Raw genomic sequence first — 16,222 nt, forward strand, 5'->3', positions numbered from 1 at the left:
CGCCCACCCTCGGCCCCGCCCCCTTGCCGCGGTCCCGCCCCCTGACCCCACGCTCCCGGTGGCGGCAAGATGGCGGCGGCCATGGCGTGGCTGCGGCGCGGCGCCTGCGGCCCGGCCCGGCGGTGAGCGGGGCCCGGCACCGCGCGGGGAGGGCACGGAGCCGGGGACAGCGCGGGGACAGCGCGGGGACAGTGCTGGGACAGCGGGGGGACGGGCGGCAGCCGCTCTGGGAGGGGATCAGCGCTCGGTACCGGCCTCGGCGGAGCGGCGCGCCCGCAGCCCTGACGGTGTGCCCGGTGTGCCGCAGGTGCGGGCTGGCGGCCGGCCGGAGCTACAGCGGCGGCGGCGCCTACCCCAGCGTGTCGCTGACGTGCCCGCTGCCCGGCGTGCCCAAGGCCGTGTTCGCGGCGGCCGAGAGCCGGGAGCGCTTCGAGACGCGGGTGACGGTGCTGGAGAACGGGCTCCGCGTCGCCTCCCAGAACAAGTTCGGGCAGTTCTGCACCGTGGGCGGTGAGTACCGGGGGCCGTGAGTACCGGCGGGGCTGGGGGCAGCCGGGGTCACCCGGTTGTGAGGAGTGCGGGTGTCAAAGTCACTCTGGTTTGTTCTTCTCTTTGCTGCAGTTCTGGTGAACTCGGGATCCAGACACGAAGCGAAATATCTCAGTGGTATCTCGCACTTCTTGGAGAAGCTGGCGTTCTCTGTGAGTGCTGCCCTGGCTCCCCAAATCTGCACAGAGCTCCTAGCTCCTAGTGGTGACAGCATCGATAAAGTCACAGAATCCTAATTGCTTATTAATTAGCATGACTGTAATTACATTTTAATAGTCTTTGTGGTTTCACCTCCAAGGCTGACATGTAGTGATCAAACTCTAGGACTGAAAGAATGTCAGAGATGCTCTGGGTTACTCTGAAGGGTTATAAACAGTTATTGCTTTACTAATTAATAACACTGGTATCTTCTTCCTTAGTCCACAGCTCAGTTTGGCAGCAAAGATGAAATTCTCCTCACCTTGGAGAAGCATGGAGGCATTTGTGACTGCCAGGCATCGAGGTGGGCTGCTCCTTCTGCTCTTACCTGGTGTTGTAGCACTGACAGCACTTTGAATCTCTTTTCCTGGTGTGGGCCAAGAAAAGCCACTTTTTGTTCCCAGGCAGCAGAAATCCATTTGTTTGGGCTGCTGGGAAGCTACAAAAGTGAGCCTGAAAGGATGATAAAACTCAGATCTCTTTCATTTAAGAAGCATTTAATGATTAGAACAGCTTCATCTGTGATTTCCTGATGCTGAGATGACACTGATAGCCCCAGAGGTGATGTCTCAGTGCAGAACCTGTTGTGTGTTGCAGGGACACCATAATGTATGCAGTGTCTGCTGATGCCAGGGGCCTGGACACCGTGGTCAACTTGCTGGCTGATGTAACCCTGCAGCCCAGGTTATCAGGTCTGGCAGCACAATCCTCTATCTCAAAATACCCATTTCCACCTCATGGCTTGCTCCTGAGAGCTCAGAATTCTCTCTGAAGTGAACTTGCAGCAGCTGGGGGTTTCCTGTAGGGGTTGCCATGCCTTGCTTTGTCTCCTTGCAGATGAAGAAATTGAGATGACCCGAATGGCCATCAGGTTTGAGCTGGAGGATCTGAACATGAGACCTGACCCAGAGCCTCTGCTGACAGAAATGATCCACGCGGTAACACACTGGCAATTCCACCCTGCTGCATTCCTCATGGATTTTAGCAGCTTCAGGGTTTATTTTAGACTGTTCTAAAACCAGATTTTCTGTTATTTGATTTCTGTGATAGGAGAATTTGGCCGTCCTTCACTTTGAAATCCAGCATTCTCCACATGTGGAAGATTCTAACCCAAACTGAAAAATAATTCTATTTGTAATTTCCCTTTGTTGGTGTGGGTGACAAAATATTACTGAGTTGAAATACTCTCAGCTTTTCCTCTCTCAGATGTGGGCTTAATTCCAAAGCAAAAAGAGGTTTAGAGAAAAGTGTTTGTGACTTTAATGTGTGTGCTTCCTTTTAGGCAGCCTTCAGAGACAACACAGTGGGGCTGAACAGGTTCTGCCCCGTGGAGAACACGGACAAAATCGACCGTGCCGTGCTGCACTCCTACCTGAGCAGCTACTACACCCCAGACAGGATGGTGCTGGCTGGGGTGGGCATTGAGCACGAGCACCTGGTGGAGTGTGCCAGGAAACACCTGCTGGGCGTGGAGCCCGTGTGGGGCCCGGGGCAGGGCAGGGCTGTGGACAGGTCTGTGGCTCAGTACACCGGAGGCATCATCAAGGTACATGCTGCAGGTGGCAGCTTGCTGGGCTTTGCTGATTTCTCTGCAGGCTTTTGCTTTTTTTAAGTTACATTTCATGAGTATGAGCCCCAAGCTGGCCATGACAGCTGTAAATTGGGTCGGTGTGGTGATTATTGGGAATATATCAAACTGGGTACAAGAGCTGTGAAAATTGGTGTTAATGATCTGTCTGCCCTTGCCACAGGTTGAAAAAGACATGTCAGATGTGAGCCTGGGCCCTACTCCCATCCCAGAGCTCACCCACATCATGATTGGCTTAGAAAGCTGCTCGTTTTTAGTAAGTATTAACCTAAAATCCCTTTTTGCATGCCCTATACTTGCAGTACATAAACCTGTTCCTTGGAAAATCCCAGGAACACTGACTCACCCCACAAATACTGACATTTTTGCTGCTGCACATGAAAACAAGCAGCATTTCCCACAACACTTTGCTGAAGGTTTTACCCCTCCCACTGCTCTTGTGCTGTGTTTTTCCCTCCCCTTTACTCACCCCAGACCCTCGAGAGCTCTGCCATGACCTGGGTTTGTTGTTGCAATGCAGGAGGACGATTTCATTCCTTTTGCTGTGCTGAACATGATGATGGGAGGTGGTGGCTCTTTTTCAGCTGGAGGGCCTGGCAAGGGCATGTTCACCCGGCTCTACCTCAACGTGCTCAACAGGTGGGTTTGTCTTGCTGCTTAAGGGGTGCCAGGAACAGTCCTGTAGCAGTTTTACATGGAAAAAAGCAAATCCCACCAAGATTTTTTATATCAGTTCATTCTGCTTGGAACATGGGACTGGCGTGTCAGTTGGCATTTTGAGAGGGTTAAAGTAAAGGGCAGAAATGACCAGGAGTTGTGTTTTCTTCTGCTAGCCCTATCCGTGCTTTAATCATGGAATATTAACAGGATTGGCTCTGTATTTTCCTGGATTCAAGTGGAGAGAAGGGAGTAGATGCCACATGCATAAATCGTCAGAGGCAGGGATTGACAATTCTCACTGCACTGCTGAGAATCCTGAGAATGCACTGGGAGGGTGCTCACCGTCCATGTTTAATTTTTACATTGAAAATTGTGGGTTTTAAATTTTAAAATAGCGTTTTATACTCACAGGCACCACTGGATGTACAATGCCACCTCTTATCACCACAGCTATGAGGACACGGGTCTGCTGTGCATCCACGCCAGTGCAGATCCAAAACAGGTACAGAGTCCTGTGCTCAGAGACAGGAGTCCTTAACCAGTACCCACATCAGTCCCAGGGTTCTGTGGACACAAGGAGCATTGTTCTGATCTTCTCTCCATCATCTGCTTTCCCCAGGTTCGGGAGATGGTGGAAATCATCACCAGGGAATTCATCCTCATGGCAGGAGCAGTGGGAGAGGTCAGCAGCACATTTGAGTTTGCAGATGGTCTTTGAGCTGAAATAATCCCTGGAAGTGCCCAAGGCCAGGCTGGACAGGGCTTGGAGCACCCTGGGACAGTGGAAGGTGTCCCTGCCCATGGCAGGGGGTGGCACTGGATGGGCTTTAAGGTCCCTTCCAACCCAAACCAGTCTGGGATTCTGTGAATGCATAGCATTGACTGTGCTAGAATGGATTTTTATAGATAATTTTGTTATATATTTCTGTAAAATACAGCAACTTTAGCAATGCATTCACAAAGAGAGAGGTTTCTGCAGAACTCCTCCATGTTACCTTGTACTACAGAGCAGCAATTAATTACTATTTTTTTTTAATTTCCTGCTCATTCACAGGTAGAACTTGAAAGAGCAAAGACACAGCTCAAGTCCATGCTCATGATGAACCTGGAGTCTCGGCCAGTGATCTTTGAAGATGTGGGGAGGCAGGTTTTGGCAACAAACACAAGGAAGCTACCTCATGAGCTCTGTGACCTCATCAGTGAGTAGCCAATGCTTTGCCTTGCCTCAAGGGAACTGTGGGTACAGTTAAAATACTCTTGTAGCACTGATGAATTACCTCTGAAAGTACTACAGAAATACATTTCAAACTGAGCTTAACTGCTTTCACAATTACAGCACAGGGCTTATTTTGGTCAGAAGGAAGGGAAAACAAATCATGGTAGAGAAGATACAGAGTTGGTTTTCTGAGCGTGGGCCCAAAGCTGCTTTGTGCTGTTCACAATGGAAGTGTCACAGCTCTGCCTTTCTTCTGCTTGCAGGTCAGGTGAAACCCAACGATATCAAGAGGGTGGTGACTAAGATGCTGCACAAGAAGCCAGCAGTGGCTGCCCTGGGTGACCTGACAGACCTGCCCACGTACGAGCACATCCAGGCCGCGCTCTCCAGCAAGGACGGGCGGCTCCCGCGGCTCTACCGCCTCTTCCGATAGAGCAGCACCTCCTGCCTGCCCTCAAATCCCTCCTTTTTTAATGTTTTTTTTTTTTCATTCTCATGTTGCTGTACCACCCTCCCTGCCCCCAATGCTCCCAGGCATTCTGTGCAAGCGTGGAGCTGAGCAAAGCTGCTTTGGAGCACTGGAGTGTGAAGAGCTCGAGTAAGGAGCCAGCGCTGCCCCTGGAGGAGGAGTCTGACCCTCTGAGTAGGTTACAAGGGAAGATGGCTGTTGACACCCTTCTCTTGGCTTTGGGGAGAACAGAGCAAGCCAAAATGTTCATCACTACAGTGAAAGCACATCTCTGAGCAGTCACTGCCTCTTCATCACCCAGCAGTGGAAGTGGGGCTGTCACATGAGGCCCCACTGTGCCCTTCCTGAGGAATGTGTGGCACCTTAAACAGCTTGGCTTCCATGTCTCAATTCAGAGAATATTTATAACTGTTACCAAGGTTAACTAAGACTTGGTCAAACTGAATTAGGAAAATAATAGTTACTGTCCCTGTGAAGTTAGCCAGAAAGTTTCCTGCAATCCAGATTTTGTTACAAATCACAGATCCATTCACCATCTGACAAGGAATCGCCCACCTGGGAATAACTTCATCATCTTGCCAGAGTTCCAAGGAAAGCAGCCCCATGACAGAACCAATTTTCTGTGGAGTTCCTCTGCAGAGGTACTCTACATAATGGACACTTACTTGAGAGTGAGGTTGATCCTGTTCTTTAGGTTTTTCACTTGAACATGAACTGTGCTAAAGAATAAAAGTTCTTTTCCTCCAGAGTTGCTTTACAAACAGTTATTAAAGGAGTTGCTGCTGCTGCACCTTAAACTCGTGCCTCATTTCCTCAGTGTCACCCAGATGGACTTAAGGCCTTGCAAAAAGAAGACACAATCAGTCTCACAGCAGAGATGTGGCTCAGCTGCAAGTCAAGATAACAAAATCACAACATTTAGGAACACAGTCTTGACTGACACCACATCACAGAAACCAAGTGCCACATGTGTGACATGCTAAAGAAATGGAGACTCAAAAGGGGAAAAAACACTGGATTTATATAACCCCTTAATACATGGGTTCAAAAACACAAGACAGCTGCCCTGCAGCTCTTCAGTGCTAGATGTGTTTGCTAAGGAGCAATGCAGCTGGGAGCAGAGCACTGTGAGGCTGCTGGTACCTGCTTTACCCCATCCTTTCCTCATGCAACTCCAACGTTGCATTGCTTCCTGCAGAGCCCACAGTGTGCAAGTCCTGTTCAGTTGTTGTGTATGTTTGTGAGGAAATAAAGAGACCTCTGAACAACTGAGCAAGTAGTAAGAGTTCTGAAATTCATCTGCCAAGGGTTTCCTGAGCTGGCCAGTGGTTCATGCTCTGTTCAATGCAAACAATTACAGAGAAATCTGTCCCACCCCTCCAGCTGGAGACATGGCCCAGGTCACCCAAACACACACCACACAAAGAACTCTGGTTCTGACAACAATAAAAGCTGGTTCTCACTTAAGGTATTGCATTAATTTATTTTTATTCCTTTAAAAAGAAAGGAAATCCAAATACCTGATGGCTACAGACAGGTCAGTGCCATAAATGTACCGCAGAACAGGAGCCTGTCTTGGACAGGTTGCATAGTCAGCAGCACTTCCTCCAAGGTGTTTGCATGATGTTTTAGGTCCCAAAGTGATTAATGATCCCATCTGTGCCCATGAGTTCTTAATTATTAGCTGTACTTAACATTTTACCAGTGCCATACTGGTCCTTGTAGTATATATAGCCTTAAGACAACACTACCTCAGAAATAGCAAGTTATTCACAGTTTACTGATCTGGAAAAATAAAGCCAAAAGGAATTGACTGTGATTGGAGGTAATGGAGCTGTGTGGAGCTGAGTGGCTGCAGTTGCTCTGCAAACCTCCCTGGTGCACTCACTTGCATCACTTTGGTGAAGCATCACACAGTGCCTGTTCTCAGATAAATTCCAGCTCCTGCTGCTGAAGGCAGGTAGTGCTTTATCAGCCCTGGGCAGGACAAGTGAGTTCAGGAAGGGATGGCTTCAAGCAGTCTCAGCAGACAAATATATGGCCTGAGAGTTTGGTATTTACCCCCTTAGTAACAGAAGGCCTATAGAACAATTATTGAAAGGCAATGTTTCTACACTTCAATGTACAGGAGTACATTCACAAACAATTTGCTGTAGAGGACCCAAAAAGCCCAACACAGGAGCACCATCCACACACACAACTGCCATGAACTGGTCCCTGTTACTGCCTGCACACAATACCAACACTTGGCTACAGAGAAGGAGCAAACCCAACCCCACACTGGATGGAAGTTAACCTGACCAAACCAAAGAGACAAACGAAGAATTCACTCTTCTGCAGGCTTCTCTTAGGGCCCCTCTGGGTGATGCAGTTCCAGCAGCTGTGCCCCTGCATGGAGGGGAACCAAGGGGCTGCACCCAGTGGCTTCCTAAGATAGTCTGGTTAAAAATAAACCAATTACACCAGTTGGGATGGATGTCTTAAAGAACTGACTCCTCCTTTTCTTAGGCAGAAGCACTTGAGCTACATGGATTAGCTCATGCAAATGAATCCAGGATGAGGTTTAAGACATTCTTCACAAGCCACAGCAACTGCCAGAGGTGCTTATGCAGACAATTCCCTACAGAGTTTGCCATGGTCTGAAATCCTCTTTTGGGGCACCTCTACCACAAGCACTGCAGAGCTTTCAGCTCAAGAAATGCTACATATGCTGCTGGATCTTTGGTCCTTTTGCTCCCGGAGTCTCAGAAGCTCCCTTGTGGCCCGCCTCCTTATTCCAATTAAATACAGATCTCTGTCAAACAGCCCTGCAGCCAGGGGGATGCTGCAACAGGAACACAAGCCAGCAGGTCAGGGCAGAAATACGTTCTTGTTTGCCCAGCATTTCCCTACTACTTCATACAACAAAGGCCACAAATCTGATTTTTACTTTCTTAAGGCATTCAGCAACTGCTGTGGGAGAAACAAGTGTTGTTCTTCCACAGCAACAAGTTAAGGTTTTTCACAATACTTTAAATGCTGGTTGTAAAAGGGAAATGTACTTTAAATTTTAGCATGAACTCACCTGCTTTTATATATAGAGGACTTTATTAATGATTCTGAATTAAAACCCACTCATTTGAAAAGCTACACCAGGTTACAGCTAACTTGGTGTACTCACTGGTGTGGTTCATCTCAACAATTCTTACCTTGGTATCTTTTAGAAAGGAAACTTGAGCAGCCCATCACACACTGCTATTTAATGGGTATTTAATACCCAGAAACAAAAATTCCCATTGTAATTGCACTGCTGATCAAATACTTTGTGAAATCACTTTTTTAGATATTCAGGTCTTGAAATCCCTGACCATGTTATTCACAAAAAAAAGAATCATTCCAAATGAAATTTCCTAAGGAGTTCTACTCATACAACAGCCTACAACAGCCTATATAGGACATTAGGAAGTTGGAGGATCTCAAAATACTCCACTGACATCCAGCTGTGCTGAACTGCAGATACCACTGGGGAAGGAAAACAGAACTGAGCCTAAACAGGGAAAGAGGAAGAGAAGAGGAAAGCTGCCCATGCTGATAGGGAAAACAAAGAGCTGCATCTCAGATAAAACACAGATTTACATTCAATTGCAGTGGGCTCTGTTTATCCCCCTCAGAAGGATTAAGAGACCTGGCAGCAGGGATTTCAGCTGTCAGGGCAAGGTTTAAGCTCTTACTGCTCTGGCCACCAGCATGTACTGGCTAAAACCCAACCAGGCTGCAGGGATAGACACAGGAGGATCTCCTCAGGGTCACTGGAGCAATCAGGCATGGGGAGCTGCAGGAGGTACTCACTTGTCTCTGCCAGGCCTCACTTTGACACGAAACAAAGCAAACACAGGTCGGTGGTCTGAGGTTTTGATGACAGGACAAGAGGAGTATTTGACAGCCTGGATGTCGTCCTTGTAGCGGCTGCGGAACACGACCCGGTCCTGGAGGCGGGCAGAGGGGACAGGGAGGGTGACTGCACATCACCCACCCTGGAGAGCAGCACTGCTGCACAAGAGACAAATCCATTCATTCATCACCCTCCACTTGGTTAAATTAACGTGGCCTTGGATGGGGATCCATTCATTGCCTGATCCCAACAGTTCTGTGCCAGCTCTGAGCACAGGGGAGAACCCACTCAGACAGGGAAAATAAGGTTAACAGCCTGTGCCAAAATCTCCCTGTGCTCGTAGATTCTACAATCCTTTCTTCCACAAGTCCCAGCTGCCCTTAAGCAACAAATCTCAGCACAATTGGATCCCCTTTGACTCCTGAAATAATCCCTTACCGTGTAAGAGGGAGTCCTTTGCTTGGAGGTGGTGTCATAGCTGTCCTTTCCTATGTCAAACTTGTAGGAAGGACGGAAATGGATATCAGCCTCTTGGAATCCTTTGAAAATAGACCCTGTAAGGGAAGAGGAGAATGGCATGAACAAATTCCTCCCTCCTTAGAACTGTGTCTACTAATGCTGGCTAGAAACAACAACCAGGTACATCCCAGAAAAACCTGGGCTTGGGCTCCAGAAAGGGAGCAAGCTCCAGTCCTGACATGGAGAGGATAAAAAATAGCCAGTGGCTGTTTAGTCAGTGGTCAATTAAACAAAGAATTCCCCTTCCACTGAAAGCTCGTGCTGCTTTGCAAATGCTGTTCAAATCTAAATTCCCTGGACACTGGGACAGAAAGATGCCCAGGTTATGGAGGAGTCAGATGAAACAGCAGCAAATGGCTTGGGAGGTTACATTAAACAGAACAAACTGCTACAGCAACAGGTCCCTTGACACACTGCCACTGCAAAAAAAGTCTCCAGGAATTGGGGACTGGGCTGCCATTACTCCTGTGTGCAGATATCTTTGTTTCTGGAGAGGAGGGAGATAACAGCTGCTGTCCCTTACCCCGACTCATCTCGCTGGTCAGCTGGTCATACACCAGGAGCTTGGACACGTCTGTGTTGGGGTTCTGGTTCAGGATGGAATCCACCGTCTCCCGATCCTTGTTGAGTCGGAAGTTGAAGTCCCCAAACCAGAAAACTTCATCGAACCGAGTTGTGACATCACCTGCAAATTCACAGCACAGGGTTCAAGGGATGCTGCTGAATGTGTTTGAGGAAGAAATTATTTCTTTTCACTACCTGGAGATGTGATAGTGAGTATGTTTTCTACCTGTGATCACCACTGAATATGGGAATTAACAACTCAAGAGAAAACAGAACAGAAATGTTAAAAAACATAGAAAAAGCTGAAAAGGGACCAAACTATCTATAGAACCTAACACCAGAGGGAACACAAAAAGCTAATGCTACACTGCAGATAAAGAGCATATTAAATTTCCTAGTAGAAGGACCTAATTATCTATCTAGGTATCAAGTTGTCAGCACAGTACTAGGAAACAATAATGGACTTTGGCAGACAATGCTCTGACCTGTGTACATGCAAAGTGACATAAGCTTTATTCTCTTAAATTTGAAATAAAATAATTCCTAATTGTTCTGGAAAGTGAAAACATATCCGTAATATTAATAATAATTAAACCAAAAGAATTGCTAAAAAAATACATTATGTAAAAATTCCCTTTTGAATTTTCTCTCTTCAATTTCAATGTTTTTCTCAAATTCCCTATTTCAAGAAAAAAAATAATGGGAGTAATAACCATCCTCAGACAAAAAGACCTGTAGTTTCTTTTCACACAGTCTCAAATGATCACTCTTCTTTTCTCTTTCCCAGTGCAGACTGAGAGACAATGCCCAGACTCTGCTGAGCTGGGCTCCCCCCTGCTCATGGTTTCACACTTACTGGAGCTGGATCGATATGGATTTGTGTCTGGAACATTCTTGGGAAGTGTAAGGGCTTGAATGGTTTTATTGTAGTCCAGTTTCCTCTCATTCACTTTACTGTCCCCAGCTGCAAGACAGAAACCCCATTACTGCCAACAGTGAATAATTTTCATTCAATGATAATTTCTGGTTATACCAGGAGCTTCCAAAGGGCATCAGACATTTTCCACATATAACATATGTGACACTCTGGGAGTGTCTGCACTGAATAATGATGACAGAAATTGTGGGAAAGGGGACACAATGGTGCAGAGTTCATTTCTGTTTCCATAAACACAGTTCTTTTGTAAGTTTGTTACCAAACAGACCTCCTCCCTTATCCTTCTCAGCTTAGCAATCCTGAGCTTTGGCTCCAGCCTGAGCTGCTTTTTCACCTCTGTACAGCTCCCTCCCCTCCTCCCTCAACCAGGACACTTGTAGCAAGATTGCAAATGTCTCACATGTGAAGTGGGAGGTGATGAAGAGAAAGGAGGTCCCAAAAAAGGTGAAGCTGATTCCCAGAGCCCCCTTGGTTTTGATCTGAGACACGATTCGAGTTGTCACCGTGGCATACTCCACTTCTGCAAGGAGGAAAAGAAGATGGTGTTACTGAAACACTTCTGACAGTGAGCAGGGAGGTTAGGAGAGGGAGAAAGGGCAGGGCACAGGCTGGCACACACACCTGAGCAGAACCAGATGAGGTCCCTGCGGATGAAGACAGACATGTAGAGCACGCCGTGCGCGGCCGAGTGCAGCAGGACGTAGTGCGGGCCCAGCGTCTCCTGCAGCCGGATCTCCCACTCCCTCCTGCAGGACAGAACTACAGCTGCACCACACAGCCAGCACAGGACACAACAGCCAGGAGAGCAGGTCAGCCTGGTGATCACACAGCAACCCCTCTCACACACAGCATCAAGGCACGAGCTAAACCTCCCTGCACTCAACTGAGGTGCCACAGAAAGCGGCACCGCTCTGCCATCAGGATGAAATTCTGTATGCACAGAGAAGTTACTCCATCCCTGGGTGTGTCTAGGACCAGGCTGGACAGGGCTTGGAGCACCCTGGTCTAGTGGAAAGTGTCCCTGCCCATGGCAGGGGCTGGCACTGGATGGGCTTTAATGTCCCTTCCAATCCAAACCCTTCTGGGATTTTATGATTTACAGATCTCCTCCAAATCCCATTTCTACTGGTGCTCATGCAATAGAATTCAGTCTTGTTAAACAGATTGATTATTGAAAATATTAGGAATACAACAGAGACTATTTCTAGTCTATATCAAAGCAAAATGATTAGTTAACAATAAAAGAAGATGGTTCATTACATTGTTTTTGCTACCTGTCTGGACAGCCTTCTTGAACCCCAATGACATACATGTCCTGGGCAAAGTCTGGATCTGTTGGCAATAAGAAGTCATCCAGATTCACTGGAAGTTCCTATTACACAAGAAATTTAAAATAAAAAGAAAGAAAAGAAAATCAGTATTAGTTATGCAAAGATTTACTAGAAAAGTACCTTGTAATTTGACAAAGATGATTGACAAGGAACATATTCCTGAACAGAAAAACATCACCCCAGTCCTCCCAGTAGAGCTGGAGTAACTTTACTGCTAAAGGACCTGTTCATTTACCTTCTGGCCCTGCATGTTCCAGGTGGCCACAAAGAGTCCCATACTCCGGTTAGGGAAATATCTGCTGAGTTCTTCTGCTCCCATTAAGGCACCACTTGCCAGAAGGCTGCCTTCCAAATAGCTCCTGTGGACAGAAGACCCAAAAATGAGCATCTAAGGAAAGGGCAGGGCAGCTGGGATATTGATGTGGAATGTTTGAATCTTGATGTTATCAAGAATATAACTTTAAGAAGAATGAATTTAATATTTATAAAATGTTCTACTTGTGTGAAGTTCCTTCCAAAGCCAGGACATGAGGGTGATGGTGAGGCTGATGCTGCTCATGGTGTGTGATGAGAAGGCTGAAGCCATCCAAAGTCTTCAGCCCCACTAAACTCATCCAGACACAGAACAAAGAAATTGGTTTGACAACCTCAGGGTGCCCAGAGCAGCTGTGGCTGCCCCTGGACCCCTGGAAATGTCCAAGGCCAGGCTGGACAGGGCTTGGAGCACCCTGGGACAGTGGAAGGTGTCCCTGCCATGGCAGGGGTGGCACTGGATGAGCTTTGAGGTCCCTTCCACCCAAACCATTCTGTGATTCCATTAAATTAGAGTACCCTGAAGCAGCTCAGTTTACTTCAAACATAAAAACAGCTCCACCATTCCCAGTGTTCTGGCATCAAGTTTCTCTTAACCAAAACCTCAAACTCACATCCTTCAATTCAGCTCATCAAATCAGCTTCCAGAAAATAATTTATTGAGCCTGAGGTCCCAAAATATCCCCTTTGGGAAGGACAGATGCATCCACAGCACCTGCCTCTCTGAAGGACAGAGGTGAGGGATGCTGGCACAGGGACTGCATGTTCAATAAGCATTTTTAACCTTGCTTAAGCTCTGCAAATAATGGTGAGAGAATAATGTCAGGGAGTTCTGGGCAACCCAGCTGGCTCCAGGTGCTTTAAGGAGGAATGGGAAAGAAAACCCTCATGGCAAACAAGTAACAATCTATCTTTGGGCCTTTTTTACCAGCTAGTAACACTTTAATTTATCTCAGAATTTTTTCCCCTCTACTACAGACTCCCACGCTCTGATCAATGATTGGGTTTTTCCCTCCTGCAGAGGAGCTCCTGTGGGATACTGGAGTAGTTCCCAGCACATAAATTTGTTCCTGCCAGAAACCAAACAAGTGCAACCTCTGCTCAGCATCTCACAGGACTGTGATAATACTGCATGACAATCTCAGTTTAAAATATCTTGTGCTATTTTTTTCTGTTATTTATCATTTTGGTCCAAGCCAATGTACTTTTAGATTTTTCTGAAAAACAGTTTTCCTGACTGCTGGAATGCACAGCCACCACTTCTTAATTCTCAAACCAGATTATGTTAATATTACAAGCAAACTGACAGCAAACCAGATCCATATGCATTTAGGAGAATAAATATACAAACATATAATAAGTATATATTTATCTATAATATTAAATATATGTTTATATAAAATAAATTATTTAAAATATATTTTATATAATATAAATATATATTATATTTATATATTTATTAGAATATTATATTATATATCTATGATAATGATATATAAATATTTATAGTTTTATTTTTATATATTTAAGTATATTTATATATTCACATATATTTATATAAAATCTATGAAAATACTCATATGTATTTATGAAAATACTCAGCTAAAAGCAGCAAACAAAAGAGCATTTTTACTGATCTCTTCATTTTCCAGCTCTCTCCACAGCAGGTTAAATAACACAGAGTGGCTTTTGAGCTCACAAGCTCCCTGCCCAGAGGGATTCTCCTCCCTGCTGCCACCCCAAAAGCAGGAGGAACGTGGGGGAGCCCTACCTGCTGCGCACATCCTTGGCTCGGATGGGGGCGAGCACGCTGAAGGTGGATTTCATGGAGTCCGTGGAGCAGCTGTCACAGAGAGTCCCATTGCCCTGCAGCCGGGAGTCGCTGAGGCTGCTGCTCACCCTGCCGAACTTGTGCTGAGAATAATGCCGGTAATCCAGGCAATCCGAGTCGATCCTATTAGCCGTCCTCAGCGAGTGCGAGGCCACGTTGAGCTCCATGGGGGGCAGGGGGCGGGCCGGCATGATTTGGGAGAGCCGGGGTTTGCCCGCCGCGAACCCCTTGCCCCGCAGGAGCCCCCCAAAGGCACTGGAGATCTCGGAGGCGCGTTTGCCCAGGTCCGAGGCGCCTCCCCTGCTCTTGCCCCCGGGGCTGGCTTCCAAGGCGTCTGGTGAGCTGTGCAAGGATTCCTGCTGGCCGCAGGGATTGCAGGGGCTGGCCCTGCCCCTGCTGGGAGGGCTGGGCGACGCTTCCTGCAGGGAGCCGTTCGAGGAGCTCGTCTCGTTGGGATCGGTCAGACTTTCCTGGCTTGTCCTAAAGCGTCTCCACTTCCTCCAGCTCTTCTCATCCAGGGATGCAGCACGTTCCAGCCGCGGCTTCCGAGGGGGCCTTGGAGTGATCGATTTAATTTTGATATTAGCTTTGAGGTCTTCTGGCAGTTTAAAGGTCTCACTTATGGGCGTGCCTAGTTTCGGAGGTGCCCCATCACCCCCAGCCTCCTTTCTGGCCGCTTTTCCAGCTTTTTTTGCCTGCAGGTCTTGTACCGCTCCACCCTCCATGCTCCGGGTAAGACACACCCTTGAGTGCTGCGGAAACCCATTTGGGGTACTCATTGTGCCCCAGGTACCAGCTGTGGATGCTGCTCCAGATGGAAAGTTTCTCAAAGCATAGTTTCCTTCCCTTTATCACCCTGTGTGTTTCACAGGGCTTTACTCAGCCAGCAAGGCATGGGAATGGCAGATAGCTCAGCCTTTAGCTGGGAATGAAGGGCAGGTGAATGTGCAGGCAGAGGCATTGTCTGCAAAATTCCAAGACGTGGGGTACCTGGATTCCCCCAGGAGAAAGATGAAAGAATGAAAAGTTATTGAGCCGCAAATTACTCCCCGATCTGAAAGCATCTCCTTACAGCACCTCCCTCTAGCACAACTCGCACCTTAACGTGACCTTGTTAGAAAATCACTGTTCTTTCCCGGTTTTTACCCCAAAAGCAGAGTAGAGACCTCCTGTACGGCTGTGTACATCCTACTTTAAGGAAAGGCAGCGTGCTCTGTTAGCACGGGAGGGAATTTAAGCTGCACGGAAACCACAGCTCGTTGTCCTTGCTGTACACAGGCGTCACCAGCACGACCAGCCCGCAGCCCGAGGCCAGGAAATTTCCAGCGATCCCACAGGCACGGGGAAATCGCCGCCGCCTTTCCCTGCCTTGCACCAACCCCGCTCAACAAGAAAATGCCCCGGGGGTGACTTTGGGGTACGGGACTGGGCTCTGAGCACATTTCTCCACGGGGGAAGCCCCTCGTCATTCTGCGGCTCCCGCTGACCAGCCTCCCCCGGCCCCGGGAGGGCAACACGCGGTGACCGCAGCCCCGAGCTGCGGTTTGGCACCGAGGGGCCGCCGCCCGCATCCCCCGGCCGGCCGGGCGGGAGGGCCACGGCCCCGGCCCTCACCCTCACAACGGCCGCGCCCCCCGCCCGCCGGGGCCGCCCCTTCCCCGCCGCTGCAGGCCGGGCCTTACCGGTTCCTCAGGCTCCCCGCCGGTATGCGTGGTCGCAGCGTCGCTGCCGGTGCCCGTTTCGGCGCCGGTGTCGGTGTCGGTCCCGCGGCGGCCGCCCCGGCCCGGCCGTGGCAACGCGGGTAGCGCCGGGCCCGCCCCGCCCGCAGCGCCCCCCGGCGGCCGGAGGAGCGCCCGGCAGCGCCCGCGGGGAGTCGAGGCTGTCGCGACACGGGAGGGAGGAGGCGTTTAAAAAGCAGCTTAAAAATAAATGTGGTACACTGGAAGAAATTTCAAAGCTGCCTAAAGCTTCAATTTTGCACGTTTCAGTACAAACACTGATCACCGGGGGTGGTAAGGAACATTGAGGATCACTCAGTTTGCAGCCTCTGCCATGGATACAGACACCTTCCATAGGCTCCGAGCCCTGTTCAGCCTGACCCTCCTGGACACTTCCAGGGATGGGACAGCCACAGCTTCCCTCAGCAACTGTGCCACAGCCTCTTCACCTTCATGGGG

General features: G+C 48.5%; 2 protein-coding genes across 2 annotated transcripts; one reads left to right on the plus strand and one right to left on the minus strand.

Moving 5' to 3' along the window:
- Positions 1–68: 68 nt before the first annotated feature.
- On the plus strand, positions 69–5,477 carry PMPCA (peptidase, mitochondrial processing subunit alpha). The gene is made up of 13 exons (XM_058818267.1): positions 69–122; positions 308–510; positions 622–701; positions 969–1,051; positions 1,345–1,439; positions 1,585–1,685; positions 2,030–2,293; positions 2,499–2,591; positions 2,856–2,974; positions 3,407–3,497; positions 3,615–3,677; positions 4,050–4,194; positions 4,475–5,477. The coding sequence occupies exons 1-13, from the start codon at positions 70–72 to the stop codon at positions 4,642–4,644; spliced, it is 1,560 nt and encodes a 519-aa protein (XP_058674250.1). The 5' UTR covers position 69; the 3' UTR covers positions 4,645–5,477.
- A 508-nt stretch (positions 5,478–5,985) lies between these two features.
- On the minus strand, positions 5,986–15,825 carry INPP5E (inositol polyphosphate-5-phosphatase E). The gene is made up of 11 exons (XM_058818073.1): positions 15,728–15,825; positions 13,986–15,035; positions 12,138–12,261; positions 11,846–11,943; positions 11,193–11,317; positions 10,972–11,091; positions 10,491–10,598; positions 9,594–9,755; positions 8,990–9,105; positions 8,509–8,645; positions 5,986–7,504 (listed from the first exon to the last, which is right to left on the minus strand). The coding sequence occupies exons 2-11, from the start codon at positions 14,822–14,824 to the stop codon at positions 7,372–7,374; spliced, it is 1,962 nt and encodes a 653-aa protein (XP_058674056.1). The 5' UTR covers positions 14,825–15,035; positions 15,728–15,825; the 3' UTR covers positions 5,986–7,371.
- Positions 15,826–16,222: the final 397 nt, after the last annotated feature.

The sequence above is a fragment of the Ammospiza caudacuta genome, chromosome 21, assembly GCF_027887145.1.
Source record: "Ammospiza caudacuta isolate bAmmCau1 chromosome 21, bAmmCau1.pri, whole genome shotgun sequence".
Classification (NCBI taxonomy): Eukaryota; Metazoa; Chordata; class Aves; order Passeriformes; family Passerellidae; genus Ammospiza; species Ammospiza caudacuta.